General features: G+C 38.3%; 1 protein-coding gene across 6 annotated transcripts in view; it reads left to right on the top strand.

The window, feature by feature from the left end:
• The window catches only part of msi (RNA-binding protein musashi), a 139,772-nt gene that overhangs the window by 95,281 nt on the left and 25,295 nt on the right, over window positions 1–19,196 (top strand). The window contains exon 1 of one of the 6 annotated variants that reach the window (XM_089470693.1): window positions 17,493–17,732. The exons of the other annotated variants lie outside the window; for them this stretch is intronic. Coding sequence (XP_089326819.1) covers window positions 17,707–17,732 — 26 coding nt within the window. The 5' untranslated portion in view covers window positions 17,493–17,706. Of the gene's footprint in view, window positions 1–17,492; window positions 17,733–19,196 lie in introns of those variants that run through there. 6 annotated transcript variants of the gene reach the window in all.

Raw genomic sequence — 19,196 nt, 5'->3', positions numbered from 1 at the left:
TTTAATTTAATTTTAAATCAACGAAACCCTTCTATGTATTACAATTGAAATTATTGATCGAATTCGCTGTGAAATAATTGTCAGAGAGATTTCAGTTTCAATTAAGTCTCCAAATTTCAGATCCGACACACAACGTAAATACTCTACTACACATTCATTTCGAGCAGCCAAGCGCTTAACGTTAATTCAATTAAATCGCGCTTTTCATGGCGAAATGCTATCGAAAGTGGTTGGAATTTTTGTTGACCAACCTGCAGCACTGACACATATAACAAAAGTTGCAACACGTTTCGACTGCTCCAATTATCGTCTCCCCGTTTGACCTACAATTAAAAGCCTCCACCCAGTTTTTTTTTCCCAATTTATTTTGAATTTTCCGCTAGTGACCAAGAAAACCGACAGCACGCACTACTGGAATTTTCCCACAGGCTCAAAAGGATTTTTTGTTTTGTTTTTTTTTGGCTGTTTGTTAAACAACTTCCGGTCCGCACGGAATTTCAGTTTGAAGGCAGCTTTAATTACGCGTCAGTTGCAGCTACAGTTCTTAGTTTAACTTCTTTTCTTAGTCTTTTTATTTCCGTTATTTTGGCTTGGCATACTTTCTTCCGTTTTCCTTCTGTTCGTCGCATTGTTTACAATTTTTGTCGTGTCTCTGATTGTTGTTTCGCTGTTTGTATTTACGCACTTGACTGCATTCTAAATTTAGATTTTCAAAATACTAATGAAAGTATTGGTTAATCGAAAATTAAAGAAATATAATAATGAAAAAGTTAATGAATATTAGGCAAATATACAAAAGAATAATTAATATATAAAAGTTAAACAAAATGAAAACTTTTCAAATTAATTTCTCTATACAATACGGAAAAGAAACTTCGTCTTGTTTCGAAAACGAATATATATTTTGATTTGCCTTCCACTCAGCCAAAAATATATTACGCTCTGCCTTATTCCGCAAGTCTGCCCCTGGTTTTCTGTCTGTTTCATCTTCTTCTTCTTCGTCCACTTCCCTAGGAATTTCCCAACGAATGAAGCTGGTTTGCTCATTTAACTTAACTCGTATAAATGAGAATGACCGCACAGCTTTTGTTTTGCGTGACTTTAAGTTGGGCAGGCATAATGTGAGGCTAAGCACATGCCATTTTTAGCAATGAACATAGCCAAGATCTATTAATCAATATAAGCAGTAGCTCCCTGAAGTTTCCGTGCCCGTGCTCTTTGGCCATTCACAATCGTCAGCCACTTAATTTCCTTCACAGCGCTAACAATGGTCGATTGCCGATTGCCAATGGCCCGACACTGCGTACAGTTCATTTCCTTGCACCGAACAGTTCAGAATTTCGATGGGCTGGCCCTAGTGTCCCTTGTGGGGGCAAATATCCAAACGTCCATTTTTGGCAATTACAAACACATTGAATTTTCAATTCGGATGCTTGACATGAATTCGAAAATGCTGCCAACAACAATAGCAACAGCAACAACAGCAACAACACGCGATACTGTGATTTGAAGCGAGACAATCGAAAAGCGAAGGGCACATTTGACATTTATGACGCATACGCCGTGTATGCCGTAGCGATTAGAGATGGACTGATTTACAATGCAGGCACGAGCTGAAAATGCTGCAATGTTGACTCTATTCGGATTGTGTTCATTTGAAGTGGTTTTTGATTAGGGTTGAGGAAACATCGTTTGTTTACTTGGTTAAAGGTCGCTTTGGGAAGTCTATGAAGGTTGGCCTATTTTATAGTATTCTTGTTAGTGCCATGTTATATAATTATTAAGCAAGTAATTTTTATTTGATGTTAACATGCTTAAGTCCAGAGTTGTTTTACTTAATTTTGAATTCTTTCCATACCTGGCCTGGGTTTAGTTGTCGACAATTAGTGTTCTATTCTAGCACGCACGAGCATAGCATTTGCTCCGCACTAATGTCCATTCGATTGACTCAGCTGAATGGTATACGTCTCTAGTTGAATGATGATGATGATGTTGATGATGATGATTTATGCATTTGTAGCGCCTTTAGCGATAAGTGCTTTATGCAAATGCCTGTAACGCGCTTTCAATTTGTAGGCTTCGTTGTTGTTGCTATTGACTGGCTGAAAAATATGCAAATGAGCGCCTCATAATTTTGTGCCAGGGAAATTACCAAAAATGAACTAACTAATGTACAATGTGTGTATGTGTGTGTATTTCTATATGTATATGTGATATTGTTGTACGCTTTTCTCACCTTTTTAGGTTAAGTAAGGGCGTGGCTGTGCACCCAGCGGGTGTTGTGCCAGGCGAGTTGGCACACAAAGTTTTCTTCTCGCAAAAGTTTAAAGCACTGCAGCAGCGGCAGCAGCAGTAACAACAACAAAGCCAACACCGACACCAACAGCAATTGAGAGAAGGCCAACTTCGGTTCTGGCCAAAGTTTACAGCGCACACATGACCCATTAATAAGCGCCATGGCGTTTGCTGCAACTGCAGCGGGCTTTTTGTCTGCTTGACGCTTTTTGGTCATTTCATTTTTTGTTGGCCCGCCCGCAGTGCGTGGCCAGCAGCCCCCCTCCCCCCACTCTCTTAAAACACTCCTTGCCTTTCGACCAATTGGCGCTGTGCCCAGTGCACGCGTTGTCGCCATAAATTTTGGTCATGATTTTTGTGCTGCTGCTGCTGCTGCTGCTTCTGGTGGCAAAGTTTACACTTCCTACTAATTTAAATGCGTTTATCTATTTGAAAATGCTCAAGCAGACGCAGACGCACACTTCACTGCACATAGAACAAAATGGATTTGCGGAGTTAGAACTGCGGGACAATTGGCCAAAGATTCCAGCGAACTGGGGGACTTCAGCTTAAGCTTCTTATAATTAATGCGCTTATAATAAATCAATAAATAGAATTATTTATCCTTTAACGGTAATAAAAGCAAACTTGAAGTTAATTTCAGCTGAGAAGTATTTCAAATGAAGCACTTTTATTAGATAAGTAAATCATAATCATCAGAGCTTTAAAAACTCGGGTATAAGGTTATAGTATAATTATAAACTTCCTGACTTACTTTCCTATATCAATGTACAGATGGTATATTAGTTCAATTTTCCACATGACCTAAAAGCATTTGAAATCAATGCACAATATCTGATTGGAAGCACTAGATGAAGGTCAGTGTATAAGTGTGCAGTGACGCTGTCAATAATGTATCACCCACACCGAGCGAGTGTAGATAACGTACCTAATAGATACCTGTTATAGATACCAGATAGTATGAGTCCATGCTCGTAAAGTAAATTATACGCAGACGCTGAGCATCAGCGGTGAGTCAATGATAATGAGTCAAAAAGCGGAAACTATGAATAAATTTGCATAATACGCCGATACACACACGAGCACACATACACATACACACTGCCGCAAGCAATTGCACACATTCACACATCTGAACTACTTGCTATGCATGCGACGTAGAGCTGTGGCATCCACAATTTGTGCGGCTAGGTCAAATGTTTGCGGCTTGAAGCCTGATGTCTGTGTATAAATGTATGTATGTGTGTATGGCTGAAGGATGTGGCATCAAGCACAATTACTTGCCATTGATAACGCATTATTGCAACGCTTTAGCTTTAAGTTCGTACACTTCTATGGGCAAACATGTGTATAGATATATGCAATCTAAAGAAGATTGAGTTCATAACAAGCTTTGCTCATAATTCAATGGGTTTATATATTTTGATATTTAAAGCTCAGTCCATTTGACGTCATTCAGGCGACAGAAATTCAATTAAACTTTTGTCAAACTTCCACCCACGCAACAGAAAACATATACACACATGGTTGTGTAACCCCTAGTCTCGTTTTCTTTCTCTCTTCCCCCATTCTGTCTCTCTCTCTCTCTGCGCATTTTATGTATAGGTGAAGCATCCGCTTTGGCGTTCAGTCAACATTCCCTATGCACAGTTTGCAATCCGGTGCGCCGTGCTATTCAAATAGTTACGTTTAATCATATAGAACTCCGTTTTGCCAGGTGGCTCCCAGCTCTCGGGTTCGACGATAGCAGCAACCACGTGAATATTAAATAAATATTTAATGTGCATTAATTGCGAAGTCTACAAACTGTAACTAAAGTTAATTTTGCCTTTTTTGCTATGTATTATGAATTATGAATTATGTTTATTCACAAATTCTACTCAGTAAAGACGAAAGCTTAATTTAACTTATTGCTGTGAAATTATTGGACTAATTTGAAAATAAATACAATTGCTGAACTTTTAAATTCCTTCATCAATTAACAAACATATGAATAACTGAATTTGTCATTGTCTTCAGACATCTTAAAGCTGCATAGAGACTATCAGTCAGCCACTATGGACTGTGACATTTGTGTTAATATTTAAGATAAATGCTTAAAGTTCTGTGTGAAATGAAGGCATGACGCCTAATGAATGGTGGCCCCGTGGCTTGAAAGAGAAGAAGCAGCTGGCAGCAGATGCTGCTTTTCAAGTTAATTAAGTTAGGAAAATTTACTGTGTGTCTGGGCAGAGAAATTCAACTGAATGTGGCTAGCTTTAAGTGTGCGTCAAGCGGTTTGCGCCTTTGGCCATATTACACTGTCGGGTGAGCGGTGGGGGCGTGGTTGATAGAATTTTAATTTAAACTAATTGAAAAAAGTATGCAAACAAAATTTTAAATACGTTTTAAAGCGAAACTTAAAATTAGCAAAATATAAAATAAATGTCAGAGAATTGGTCACTGTGGACAAAAAAAAAAATGTTAGAGAATTTTATTACCTTGAAGCAACTAATTAAAATAGCCAAATAAGTCGAATAACTCAAATAATTAAAGAAACTTTTGTAAATCGACTTTTAATTAGTTGGAAAATGGAATCTAAAAGTTTTCAAAGAACTTGCAAATGTGCCAGTTTACAGGGTATTTAAAAAGGTCACATAAATATTTAACTACCCACACAAAATGGACAAATGAACACACACACACACATACACGAGTTTACGGAAGACCAGATACACACATACGCACGCTCACTAACACAAAAGAGAAAGAAACAACAAAACAGAACGCAAGCTCATGTTATTCTCTATTCTCTACTTTTTTTTTACCAAGAGTGAATATACATCTATGTATATATTTTTTATCAGTATATATATGTATATATTTAGACAAACTTCACAAAGGGTAGAGTATCGGTTACAGGATGTGTGAAGTACGGCTTGTGGTTTAGTGTTTGGTTGCGTTGTAAATTATAATACCGACTTAAAAACCCTCTACAAAAAACTAAAGCTGAAAAGCTTGAATGAATAGATGTCGCAATTATTATATGGCAAACAAGTATCTGAAAAGAGAAAATACTAAAATATCTGCATTTGATATTGAAGAGTAGAGCTGGGTATGTTACATTTGTCGTATGCCACGCGTCATGCCATTCGCCAATTCCAGTTACAGGGTATTGAGCATCAGACACTGCCCATCATTGTGCCGCAACAAAGAACAGCAAAAGCCTGTCAGTTTTACAATTGCTAAAGCTGTGTGTCTGCTGTATTCTGTTGCCTGCTTATCAGCTGTGTTAGTCTGCCCCCGCCCCCCGTCCATTTTACCATTTTCAGAAAATACTTTTAGGCGTAAAAATGCTCGACCATGTTACGAAAACATTGTTGGCATTTTTATCCCGCCAGCTTTTCCAAGCGGTTCATTGCACTTGACCACGCCCATTCTGTAAAACGCAAATTGCAATGCGCCAGACTTTTATTACACGGAAATGACTTTGGCGTGGATTTGCGTGGGCATCGCACAGTGGCAGGGCCCGGCTAGACGGTCCAAGTTAGCAGAGCCTCGCCCCAAACATACAAAAGGAAATATGCATATACATACATATATATTTATATATATATATGTGTATATGTATGTAAATATATAGGCACGTGTTTTATATAGCGCTACAATTGTCGCATGTTCAACGGTAATAAAAAGACTTTTGAGTTTGGCAAATCCGAAAAGCCAAAAATTTCCGATTATGGCAGCCCATAAAACTGCTTAGACTAGAAGTTTTCGCTGCCCCGTTGATATAGACATTTATTTATGACGCTTGTTATTGTTCTGACTTTTCGTTCCTTTTTTTTAAGGTATTTTCTTAGCAGTCGTAAAAATTCAATTATGCGCTTGTAGGCGTGACAGCGGTGCAAACAAAATAAGATCCATCATAAAAAGAAAACAAGTAGAATTTTATATAAATAATGTAGACATTATTAAGGGGGGTGCTCCTAAGTGTGTCAGCATTTTTATGTGCCACATCCTTTTGGCTTTGACACACATGCAAATTACATCTGCTCGCTCCTTCAAACACGTTGATGCATGCATGAATGCCTTAACAAAGGCTGTGAGTGCAAGACTTTTACCAAAATGCAGATGCACGCTTTAATATGTGCATACAATGGAGAGCAACAATGGAAAAATGTTTCCGGCAAAGTGAAATGAATAAAGTTGAATATAATAATACAAAATAGAGCAGATTCTCAACCCAGTAAATATATGGAAAAAAATAATAAGAATATCTTGTTGAACGAAATATTTGTAAGTAAAAGAATTTGTTAATGGTTTTCTTTTTTTTGGATAAAATACATACAAATAATAATATATTAATTTTTATAAAATAAACAAATATTTTAAAATCGTTTTCTACAGCTTATGAAGAAACTTTGCTATAGCTATGCAATATATAACATGAAGAGAAACGGAAGCAATAAACGCGTTTACCAACACTGATAAGATTTAAGAGAAGTTGGGAAATTATTCTGAAATATTAAATTGATAAATATTTTCAGACAGAAAGAGTTTTAATATTGAAGGAATTAAACACTGCTTAAGCTATTATGAATATTATAGGGTATATAGCGAACAGCTATACCCTTCACGTGGAATTAGAACTCCAAAAGAGCATGTATAACAACTTGCCATAACGTATATTCCCTACACACACATTCTTGAGACATTATTGTAGATACATGCATACACACACACATAGACACACATGCTACACTCATTTCCTCCTGCATGCAAAGAAAGCAGGCAAGCAATCCGAAGTTTCAGTTACGCTAGCTCCATTTCAAGCTTCGCTTGGCAGTGTCTACAGTTATTAACCTCTTTTGAGCGCTCTTCAGATTCAGCCCTCCCGGTTCGCTTTTTGCTCCCACACACTTTTTCGCTTGATGAACTATAAGCTTTTAGCTGCTTATGTATGCATGTGTTTGTTAGTGTGGCTGGGTGTGTGCGCTTGTGTTTGTGCATGCAAAATTGTAGCATACTTTTATGCTGAGCCAAAGGACCGCCTTCGAGCGCCGCCTTAAGAGCTAAGCTAAGCTAAAGGCCGCACTTGTTTGCGTTTGTATGGCTTTTAAGGCAGAACATAATTGACTAATGCCGGTTTAACGTTACAAGATACACACACACACTCTCTGACGAAATGATAAAGCTGATTGACAAGCCTTACGATTTTGACATGACCCAGAATTGTGGTTGATGCTTACCAGAGCCAATGGCGGAACAACATTGATACCAATCGAGCGATACACACACACACACACAGTGACAGACACAGACTCAGTCAGGCAATCAAGTTAGTTAACATCCTGGCTGATTTCGCACTGTGGGCAAAACAATTTAAAAACAGACTAATGTCCGTTAAGTATTTTGCAACATCTATTTAAATTATGAACAACATTCAACATTGCAGTATTTCATAATGTTTTCAGTTAGAGCTAGTAAATTAAAGATATTGAATAGTGAGAAATTTGAGCTCCTGAGTAATATTCCAATTATTACTAAATTCGGGAAAGCAATGATGCAATATTGCTTCCTTCTGAACGATGTGTATAATCTTAGCACTTTAGTACCTAATTAGTCTCACGGTCCATATATGCTTTTGGATTCCACTCTGGCAAATTGCTCACATATCTCGCGTGTCAATAGGGAGAGAGAGAGAGAGGGCGGACAAATGACGATCAAATCCCAAATACGTCAAGTCTCCTGCACCAGTTCCCTCATAATTGTGGCTGCTGCTGCTGCTCTCAAATGACATGTTTGATAAATTGCTTGATTAATGGACGCGTGTGCGATGCGTAAATACAGTTTAAGGACTTTTGCAGTCAACTTTTAGGCAGACGAGCGCTTACAATATCAATTAGTAAACATAAAGCCTCAGGCCAGACAGGACATTACGGACAGCAAACGGCAACAGGATGCAGTAATACTTCATATATGCGTTCGTCACATTAAAAATAATATATATATATATGACGTTTCGTTGGTGGCTGCTGCGTGGGTGTGGCAGGACTTTGGTTAAATAAGTAAAGCAGCGTGGAGTGAGCAAAAAAAAAAAAAAAAAAATATATATATATATATTTAACCAAAGTCCTGCCACACCCACGCAGCAGCCACCAACGAAACGTCAGCTGCGCAGCGTTCTTCATAAATCAAAACGAACGCCGCACACACACATACACACATATACATAGGCACACTCACCCACACCCAGACATTTCCGGGGCGCTCATTAAAAAATGAGCGCCACTTGGCAAAGGAACAAAAATTGCATGTCCTCGCTTTAATATGCATATGCATGTGCAAGTGGGTTGTTGCGCAAAAGGATGTGGACTTGTTGCAAGTCCTGTGGCAAACTCCACTCGAAAAAAAGTAAAAACTGCAAACGAAAAAACTAACACGTCATAAATCTTGCACAAGTATCCTTAAGCGTTTCTTTTTGCCACAAAAACTCATCACATGATAGTAAAGTGAAGCAAACGAATATCTACAGCTAGTCGAAACTATAATACTCTTTTAGGAAATTGCTCTCTCATATATATACAATTTTAACAAATATATGAATTCATTCAACTATGTTAAATCAAAATATTTAACTAAACTTCGGGGACTTAGCTAGGGTATCCCATATGTCGGCAGATCATCAAATAACAAATTTTTAAGTTTGCGGCTGTCTGCACTATTTCCTTATTTATATATTTTTGTGTTTTTATACCCTGAACCCATTGAAAATGGGAAATCAGGGTATAATGGTTTTGTGAAAAGTATGTAACAGGCAGAAGGAATCATCGCAGACCCCATAAAGTATATATATTCTTGATCAGCACGACGAGCTGAGTCGATATAGCCCTGTCCGTCTGTCCGTCCGTCCGTCCGTCCGTCCGTCCGTCCGTATGAGCAAAAGAATCTCAGAAGATATAAGAGCTAGAGAGCTGAAATTTGGCATGCATACTCGTGTATACCATAGGCAGTACAAGTTTGCTTTATTTTTTCGATAACTCGTCCGATAACTTTTTTATCGAGAATAATCGAAAAATCGACTTGGTTTTTTCAGCATAATTTTAACACTTTTAGACCTGGAGACTTCATATTTGGGTTGTATATAAAGTTAGTGGATACAAAGATTTTGTAATTTGCAGATTTTGGATACCACGCCCCCTTCTCCCCCAATTTGTAAAAGTACTAGTACTTTTCAAGTACTAGAGACTTGTGCTTTGGAATGTACACATATTTTAACCATATGATTACGCTCTGAAAGTTTCATTAAGATCGTATGTCTACAAAAGAAATTATTCAACAAATAAATTCTCATAATATTGCCCACATTGCAGCGCAGCCCAAGCGCAGTCGCTGCTAACTGCGCAGTCAGCAGAGCACGTGCTTATAAGTGCATGTGTATGTATGTGTGCATAAAAGAAGTCCAGACTGATTAGAATATCAGCTTGGAGGGTTCAGGGTATCTCCTAGTCGAGCAGTCTCGACTGGAGCCTTCTTACTTGTTTAATTTTATAGTCGCAACACACAAAGACCTTCAAAAGTTGTGAGATTATGTTTATCTGCTTGCTTAAGTACATTCACTCTGACATATGCAACAAGACGAGAAATATTATGCTAACACACACACACAACATGTGCTTATCCCGCACTAATGCTATCTCTGTCTACGCGCAGCTGCTGCCTTCAAAGTTTAGTTTGTTTTCTTAGTTTTTTTTTCCTTTCGGGTGAAAAAGAAGAAAACTGTTGCCATTAGAAATCAAATTTTGTGAGCTCGAGCGCTAGTTGAAGCCCGCTGAAGAACTTGCTACGTGCAAGTGCTTTGTTCATGTGCTCCTTGCGAAAGCTCCTATGTGACTGGCAGTGTTGAATAATTTTGCAAAAGTTTGTTCAAGTATTGGCAGCATGAGCTCTTCACTTCAGCTTCTCAGCATAGTTACGCGTAATCCGTCAAATCAAGAGCGCAACAGTTGTGTATTCTAGTGCGACTAGTTCAAAATCCCATTTCAACTTTTTAAATTAGTGCAGCCGATGGTGGAAAATATGCTAGAGTTGCAAAACACATCTCTAGATAGACGCGAGTTTGATATCATTAAAAAGTGCTGATATTGTTAGCAGAAATAAAATAAATAAATAAAAAAAAGAAAACAACCCCATTAGATATACATTTCTTTCTGCCACTCCCTCCTTCCTCTCCTTTAGCCGTTTCTGATGACTCTTAAACTTCCGCCATTCATTTGCCGTTGCGCTGCTGTCTCCAGTTTCCCTTTTCCTCATGTACTTAGTGAATTATCTTCCCTCGGTTTATTTTACTCTGAACAACAAATCCAACGAACAAGCATCATGCCTCCCTCTCAACCCGGCGCTCAAATGCAATTTGCTGCATAATCGAGTAAAACTTGGCCCATAAGCTGTTTATGAAAACTCTATAGAATATAAAATACTTGAATTCTCTTGAATGATGAGAGCCGTAGTCGTTATTTGATCTCATTAGGCTTCTCATTATATGGATATATTGATATATATATATTTGCATTATCCCTCCATTATAATCGCATATCATTTGTTGCCTCTTGCGAGTTAGTATCTATTGATAAGCCGTATCCAACTGTCGTTTAAGTGGGATAACCACTTGAAAACGTTAAACAAGTGGGTTACACGTAAAATGATTTCAAAGAACGCTAAAATAGAGAGAGAAAATGTAAGAAAATCACTGGATTTATATAAGCACATTAGATGTTCTCTCGCTCTAATCTCGACAGCTTGTTATCTTTGCTCTGTTTTATTCATTTTGTAATGCTCACACGCTTATGTTCTGTATGGACAAAAACCTGTTTCAAGTTGTTCCAAAGGCGGCCAAAGAGGCTACATCACAAAAAGTTTTTGGCAACGGGTCGTATACGTTATGTATTAAAGATTATTATATTTCATTTTCATAATGGTCTGTGGCAAAATTTGCACCAGTGCCAAACAGTTTCCTTCTCACATAGCGTATGCATTAAAATGTTATCAAATCCACTAATTTTATTTAAAGAAATCCTAAAAAAAATATCCTCTTATTTTATATATTTTTTTGTTATCCTTTACTTTAATATTAAATTGGGGCTTTTAAATGAAATAAATTCCAAGAAATTTCAGGCAACTTTCGATGGGCGCTACTTCAAATTTAATTTGGATTGTTTTTTGTTTTTTGTTTTCCTCTTCCACTTATTGTAAAAAGCGACGGTTCTGTAATTGGCATATTAACGAGTTCCAGCTTGCAGGCATGAGATGAAAGTAAAAACGCGCGCTACTGAGTTTGGCTTTAGTTCAAGTGTTTTACCTGGATCTTTAGACGGTTTTTTTTAGACAGTCAGCAAACAAATATTACAAAAGAAGTAAGCACGTGCCTTATAGGCTGCCGATTGCGTTTTGCATGTATGCAGACGGTATAAAAATCCAAACAATGAATGCAAATGAGAACGGCTATGTAAAATATATATGTATTAAAGTGCCTCAGAACAATTAAATATCGGTTGACATCAATAATTAAGCAATTAAATCTCAAACCGCCAAGCGGCAGCAAAAAAATGCAATTCACATATCACAAGCAAAAAAGGATGATAGTCCTTTTGCTGGGATTGCTTAATTTTTGTGCTGCATCGAAACACACACTCGCGCCATGCAATTCGAGTAAATAAAAGCGACCCAATTTGAGGGGGAGTACTAAAAATATGCAAAAACAAAGCAAATGAATGAAACTGAAATAAAACTTTGCGAGAGAAACGCCAGTAAAAGGAAAAGAAAACAAAAAAAATTATGGTTGAGCATTTTTCCTCTACCCAAAGTGGAGAAGAACCCCAAGCAAAATCAAATAGACTCGCACGAACCGAATCTGGGGACACTTTAAATGAAACAGACTTGGACACATGGCACATGCAAGCTGGCTGTGTGGGAAAGTATTTGGTTGAGTGGTTGGGTGGTTGAGTTTCGCTGGATGGCTGGTGTCCAGCTGGCCCAAAGTGAATGTCATTGTTAAAAGTTGTTAGCTCGAGTTGAACGGCTTGAGGTCGTCCGATTACAGCTTGGCATGGCAAAAATCATATTGCTTGTGCAATGAATTATAATGTATAGCACTTCAATTTGTATTGTGGCAGATTCCATCCCCTGGCTACTCTAGATCCGTTATACTCTCTTGTCCATGTGCAATTGCATGCAACTTCCTATTTCATTCGAATGTGTCTGTGTGTGTATGTGTGTGCCCTATGTGAGGGAGCTGCAGCTAAACGATATTCTATTTGAATTGCTTCATTGCATTTTTACTATTTGTTCAACCGATATTGATTGACCACTTCAATGTTTTACTAGAAACTTTTCAACAGTTCGGTAACGAGATGAAGTTTCAAGAATTTTTGGCATGAAACTGTTAGTAAATAGTGCAAGCGTATTTAGTGATTTGAAATAGTTGAGTATGGTATGAAAGTGTTTCTATGTTGTTCATTTGCAGCAGTTCTAAAAACTACTTATATACATTAAGATTAACGGAAGCATGAAGTTGATTGAAGCATTAATGCATTGCTTTTAAAAATTTTCGGCATTTTAAAACTTTAAACTCATTCGTGTTATTATTATTAGCAAATGCTGATTATTTCATTTGCTGATGCTCATTTGAATTAGTGTGTTTAAACTTTAATGATGTCGCTCCACATCTTAGATCTAAAATGCACCATTATACAAATAGCTCAAATGCTGATTATTCAATTTTATTAAATTAATATTGACATCTACATTTATTGTCAGTTATAATAAATAAATAATTTTGATCTCATTCATATGCCAGTACGTATTATTTCCCCGAAATTCTGTAAGCATGTATTTAATTAATCAACGCAAATTGGAAGCCCGACGTGCCAATAGCTATAAATGGCAGCTGTCATGAAATACGCCGCGTTGCACATGGCGTATGCGCATTTTATTTGCTTAACCTCATTAAAGGCATAAAGAAAATCCAAAGGCAACTCAAGGACGAAAATTAGCTTAATTAAATAACGGCGCAATGCTGCAGTGCTGATTGGCCCATAGAATAGCTAAGCCAAAGGCCCAAAGCACAACCTCAAGGCGTTGCCAGATTGTGCCTCAGAGTCAACTTTTTAATGGGCAACACTTGAAGGCAACAATGCCAATTAAAATACCTTGGGTATGATGGAGTGAGTGAAGAACAATTTCTCTCTCTGGCTCGAAACATAAGAGTTGAGCTTTTCAATCAACTTTCAGACACGCACGCACACACACGCACTAACACATATACAGCCATGCTTGCTAATTTATTTAGCAATTGGCACGTAAAGGGTTAATCGTCTGCTAGTCAGCACAAAAATGCTTGGCCCCTAAGTACACACTATATCGCATATCGATTGTGCATAACTAGCACATGCTTAACGTACTTCTCATCAAATATACCCAAAAAAGAGAGAGAAGTAGAAAAACACCCTTGAGTAGCACCTGTTCGCATTTCCACTGCTACTTGCTGTCTACTGTGCTTCACACTTTGGTTCAACGCCTTTTCGGTAACGCCTCTTGCATGTTTGTTTGTTTGTTTTGGTCTGGTGCTGCGGGCTGTGAGCCTCGCAGCTCATTAGAACGGGCCGAAAGTGAGCCCTAACAAAATAATAAATAATAAATAAAAAAAAATAAAAAAATAGCCCTTGTTGTGCGCCTGGCAAATGTCAAGTCTGCTCTTTGGATTATTTAAATATAAATTAAAAATCACTCATACGCACCAGTGCCACATATTGAAGCAGTAACAGCAGCTGTCGCCTGCATTTGCCAACTGCGGGCTTTCGCAATACATGTTTCATAGACTAAACGAACTATGTACATTTATATAAATACGTATATCTTTATAAATAAATAAATTAGGCAAACAGGCAGACAGTTTGAACGCTCCGAAACCTGCCAAGCCGAAACCAATTTTCTAACTATTTGCAGCCAGTTTGAAACAATAAATTTTGTTGCCGGCGAGCTCGGGTTAAAAGTCTCTATGTACGTGTGTGTGTGTGTCAGTATGTATGTGCCCATATTGACTTTTAATTTGTCTGTGTAGAAGGTAACCGTTGTCCACAGCTGCCACAAGGTAACTTATGCTCGTTGCTGCTTCATCGAGCTCTCTTATTTTATTACGCCCGCTGGACAACAAACTCGACGCCAATTGCCATTTAGTCTAGTCGTTGTTTCTCTTTACTCGCCTTCCTTAACCATTTTTCACGTTACTGCTTGTCACTTTATCCATTGGCAATTGACTCAATTAGTCAATTAGTCAATTAACTACCAATAAAAATTACTTGCTAAGGGTTTTTTAATTGCCAACAATTCTATGAAGATAGCGTCACATTTTCCTCATAATGTCTAACCAATAATTATGTGGCTAATTAGTTGCTAATATACTCTCCACATATTCTTGTTTTAAAAACGATTTGAATAAATATTTGTATTTAATAATGAATTTGCTGGAAAATAAAATGAAATTTCTTACAAATTTCACTCTCTTATATATTCTCTAGCTTCTTGCGAATTTTTCTAGACTTTTTCCAGTTTACTTGCTCAACAAAAATAAATTGCTGAGAATAGAAGTTTCCTATAAATATGATTTTCTTAAGTGCTATGTATATACTTATTCACCACAACTACAATTGTCTGTCAGACATTTTTGTAAACCCCCCTCTAAGCTTTTGCTTACATTCTCATCAAATACTAAGATCGTATTATTTTCTCATTTTACAAAACTAAAGTCTCCACTCTGACCTTTTCAGCTTTACATTTATACGAAGCATATTGTCGGCTTATGCTTTGCACTGAGAAAAATTGAGTTCAATCATTTTCAGCTTTTGTAAGTAGCTTCTGTCAAACGTTCTATATCGAATTGGTATTTTAGTTTTTATAGCTTCGACTTGACTTCCTTCTTCTAGATGCTGAGTACCAAACATTTGCCAATTGGCAAACGAAATCCACATAAATCAAAGCCAAAGAAAAACTATTTTTTTTTTATTTCGAATCTTTTTTGGAACCTGCAATGAATCTGCAACCCCTGCAATACACTTGGCGCTCTTAAAACTTGTTCCCTTGGCCGCTTTACAAAATTGCCAGCGTGTAAAAGTCTGATTCTTACCCTGCCTCTGAAATTTCTATCGCTCTCTCACTCCCACTCTCGCTGTCTCTTTCTCTCTAAGTTGTGTATACCTGCTCTGGTCTCTCGCACAAACACGTAATCAAATAATCCAATTTGCTTGCACAAAAACTGAAACTTTTTCGTCGTCGTATGGCTTCAGTTGACGTCGCTCCAGCTAGTTCTCCACCCAAGCAGCCCAAGCCAGCCAGGTAGTCCGCCACTTGAAACTTACCTATCCACCCTCACCTTTGTCTCACTAATTGTTTGAGTGTCTGTGTGGATTTTGTCAAGTTTTATATTGAAATTAGGCACAAGTGCTTTTCTAAACTGTAAACTTACATTTGATATTTCTTTTCTTGCAATGAGTTAATAATGAATCTAGTTGCTTTTAATTTTATTGCATAATTGAGTCTTCCCTGTAAGCTCTTTAAGTTTTCTGGCTACAGTTTAAGCACTGCCACAAACCGTTACCTGCTGTGTCACCTGCGAATAGACGTCATGCTGCCGTTTTGGTCAACAGTTATACCTATTTTGGTTTCAACCATGCTGTTACTTTTCTTTGTCTGTTTGCCAAGCATTCACGCACGCTACGCACACAAGCATGTGCACACAGAGAGAGAGAGAGAGAGAGAGAAAGAGACACACATATGCACACATCATATATAGTCCTAGCTAGCATTTTGTGAAGCTTGCGCTGGAATGTGTTTCATTGGTTTCTATGCCCTGTAATTTAAGAACGCCACTATCTCGGGTAGCATATTCATCTTGAAGATGAATGTATGAACAGTAGGGTTCGGTAACATCGACTCCTCTTATAGCGTTCCCAAACTTTTATGGTTATGGTGACTTCCGGTTATAAGGACGGTCCCTTGAGCATCGGTATAACCGGATTGGACTGCATATTTATAGTCCACACCTGTTCACAATTCAGGCATTTGAAATATTGAAAATATCAGTTGATTTGAAACATTTTACAGGGTATTTGCCAGCATTGAGCTTTTTTTTCTTTATTTGCTGCAGGTCAACAAACAAGTTGCAGGTTTTATTTCATTGCTGCACTCTGCTCCTGCTGCTGCTCTTCCAGGATCTTTTTTGGTCGATGGCATTGACAGTTTTGCGCTTTGAGCTTGTTTTTGCGTGGCTCAAGGCAGCACTCAAAGGCTCTAGAGCAATGTAATTCCTATGCCTAATACTTGCTCTTGAGCAACGTAATTCCTATGCCCTTAGCTAGTTATCAAAGAGAGAAAGAGCTGAAGTGTGAGAGTGAGACGGGCAGAGGGGATAATAAAGCTGGTGTAAGTGCATCCAAAGCCGACAATGCGCTCGCAAGTAATGTGCGCCTTTTGCGGCTGCAGTGCGTGCGCCGGAAGCCATTGCGGGTTAAGCACGCACCAGCAGCAGGAAGCACCACTGACAGTCTTGGGAAGGAAGTCAGATGGGCGACGCTGGGCGTAACGTGACGTGGCAGGTAGCGGAAACGCGCGTCGCGACACTTTATGACAGGTTGCGACCGGAGCTGGCAAACCCCAAAGCAAGCCAACAAAAATAAAAAAAAATAAATAAAAAAAACAAAAATAGACCTTAGCTACTTGCATGAGCTGCGCGCAGTGGGGCAACAAAGGGTTAAAGGGCTGCTTCAGCCTGTCAGGCATTAGGAATGCATTGTCTGCGTGTGCAGTTCATTTCGCCGCGCGCTCACTGTTCTACAGTATCTAAATCAAGTCTTTTGTAGTGGGCGTGCCAGGGGCGGAGTGAAGAAGGTAGCACATTTGAAGGGCTTCCAAGTGGAGGACTGCCTATGTGTGTGTGTGTGGGTGTGTATCTTCTTACAGGCCTGATAGCTAAACTACCCCGTTTGGCCCTCAACGTCTTGGCCGACAAATTAGCGCGTGTATTCGTTATTTACTTTTTTTTTTTTTTTGTATTTTTTGTTGTCTGTCTGCCTGTGCATTTCAGTTTGGTTTGCAGCGCACAGCCGGCAACAGTGACGGGTTTTTCCACGCGCTGCCACAAAAACGTTCTTGCCACTTGCCACTTGCCGCAGTTGCAATCTCTACAACAATACGAAAATACAATTTATGTGTTGCCAAGTGCAAATTTTGCTGCCAAAACTTGCACGCAAATTGAGTTTGTTTCACAACTAAGTTTGTGGCTCTACGTGCGTGTGTGTGTGTGTGGGAGTGTGAGTGTGAGTGCCAGTGCTGTGAGTGTTAACTTGACTTGTCCTGATAACAGCAAACGGTTGACAAAACATGAACTACTTAGAATCCATGCTATGGTAAGCAAAATTTTATCTTCCTTAACCTTAAAAGAAGGAAACTTAATTAATTATTCACAAGTGAAGATTCTATAGAGTTCTTATAATAATGCTTATTCAATTCTCAAAGATAGTGTATTTCGCTGTTATTTATTGGATTCTAAAAATGAGTTTAGTTTCCTCAAAGATGCAAGTCGTGGAAGAAGGTTTTCAGAAATGTTTTCTAGATTAGAGATTAGAAAGCATAGGTGAAAAATATTACAACATACATATATATTATATTATATTATTAATACCAAATAAATACATGAAATTATATTTCACTTAATTTTAGTATAAGTTTAACGTAAAAGCATAATTGAGCTATACTGAAATTTGCCAAGTTTTAAATTAATTAAAAATATTTTAGTATTAATTACAAGTTTTATATGAAAAGTGTATGTAATCTGTTTAGTAGTTATTTGTTTAATATCAGCGCACATTTTAAGTAAGTTCGTAAATGACCAAACTGTAGAAAATTCTATTAAAGCACTTAACGCAGCCATAAAAGTTTGCACATAAACAGAAGCCATGGGCCAGTGGCTCGTGTTGCTGCCCTGCCCTTCCCTCTAGCTTAGGGCAACTGTCCAACTTCAGAGCTTAGAGCAACTCCATTATGACAGTTTCCGAATGCCTCACTCGGCTTTGCGGGCTGTAGGCGCCTCGAGCACCTACGCAACATATAAAAATAATTTCAAAACTTTGCGCAACTTGAAAATAATGTATATGCAATTTGTTGCACGTTTGCCCCATTGCCGCTGACCTCAAAATCTGTGCAACATTCTAATCTAAATGCAGATGACAATATATATACATGTAGATAAAAATATTTTCAACAAGTATTTAACTATGCTCCGAGGAGAAATTATGCGATAGCAGAAATGTGTTGCCTACATTTCTGGGCTGCCAAAAGAAAAAAAAAAACAGCACAAGAAAAATGGATTTTTTGGTTGGTATTGCCTTTTTTTCTGCTGTTTGTTTGCTTTGGCAAATATTTGCGCTCGTCATTTAGCATTGGCCACGTCCCGAATTGGGTTGGGCCTTGGCTCTCTTAAATGATGTGGAAAGAAATCACATTAATGGCAGCCGTGCGACCCAAAAAAGTATTTACGGCAAATTTGGCCGCAGAGATCTACACACACACATGCACATACACACACACTCAGAGTGGGCCAATTAAAGCTTAATGCGTTACAGTGCCAAGTCGTTAATGTGCCACGTGCAACGTGCAACGCGCAACACGCCGCCATTTTTAATTTATGCGCCTTGCGCCTACAAGTATATAGCATGCAATATGCATGCAACAAAGTGTCGACAAAACAGACGGAGTGACTGGAGTGTCTGCCGGAAAGAGAGGCAAAGAGCACCTCAGCTGGTGGGCGATAGCTTCGCTATACCCTGTGCATAATGGAAGTGAACAAAACATAGGGTATATGCCAGAGTTTC

The sequence above is a fragment of the Drosophila arizonae genome, chromosome 2 (assembly GCF_054131065.1).
Source record: "Drosophila arizonae isolate 15081-1271.41 chromosome 2, UAZ_ARI_1.0, whole genome shotgun sequence".
Classification (NCBI taxonomy): Eukaryota; Metazoa; Arthropoda; class Insecta; order Diptera; family Drosophilidae; genus Drosophila; species Drosophila arizonae.
Note: the sequence above shows the minus strand (reverse complement) of the source record. Positions and strands in the feature narration are given on the sequence as shown.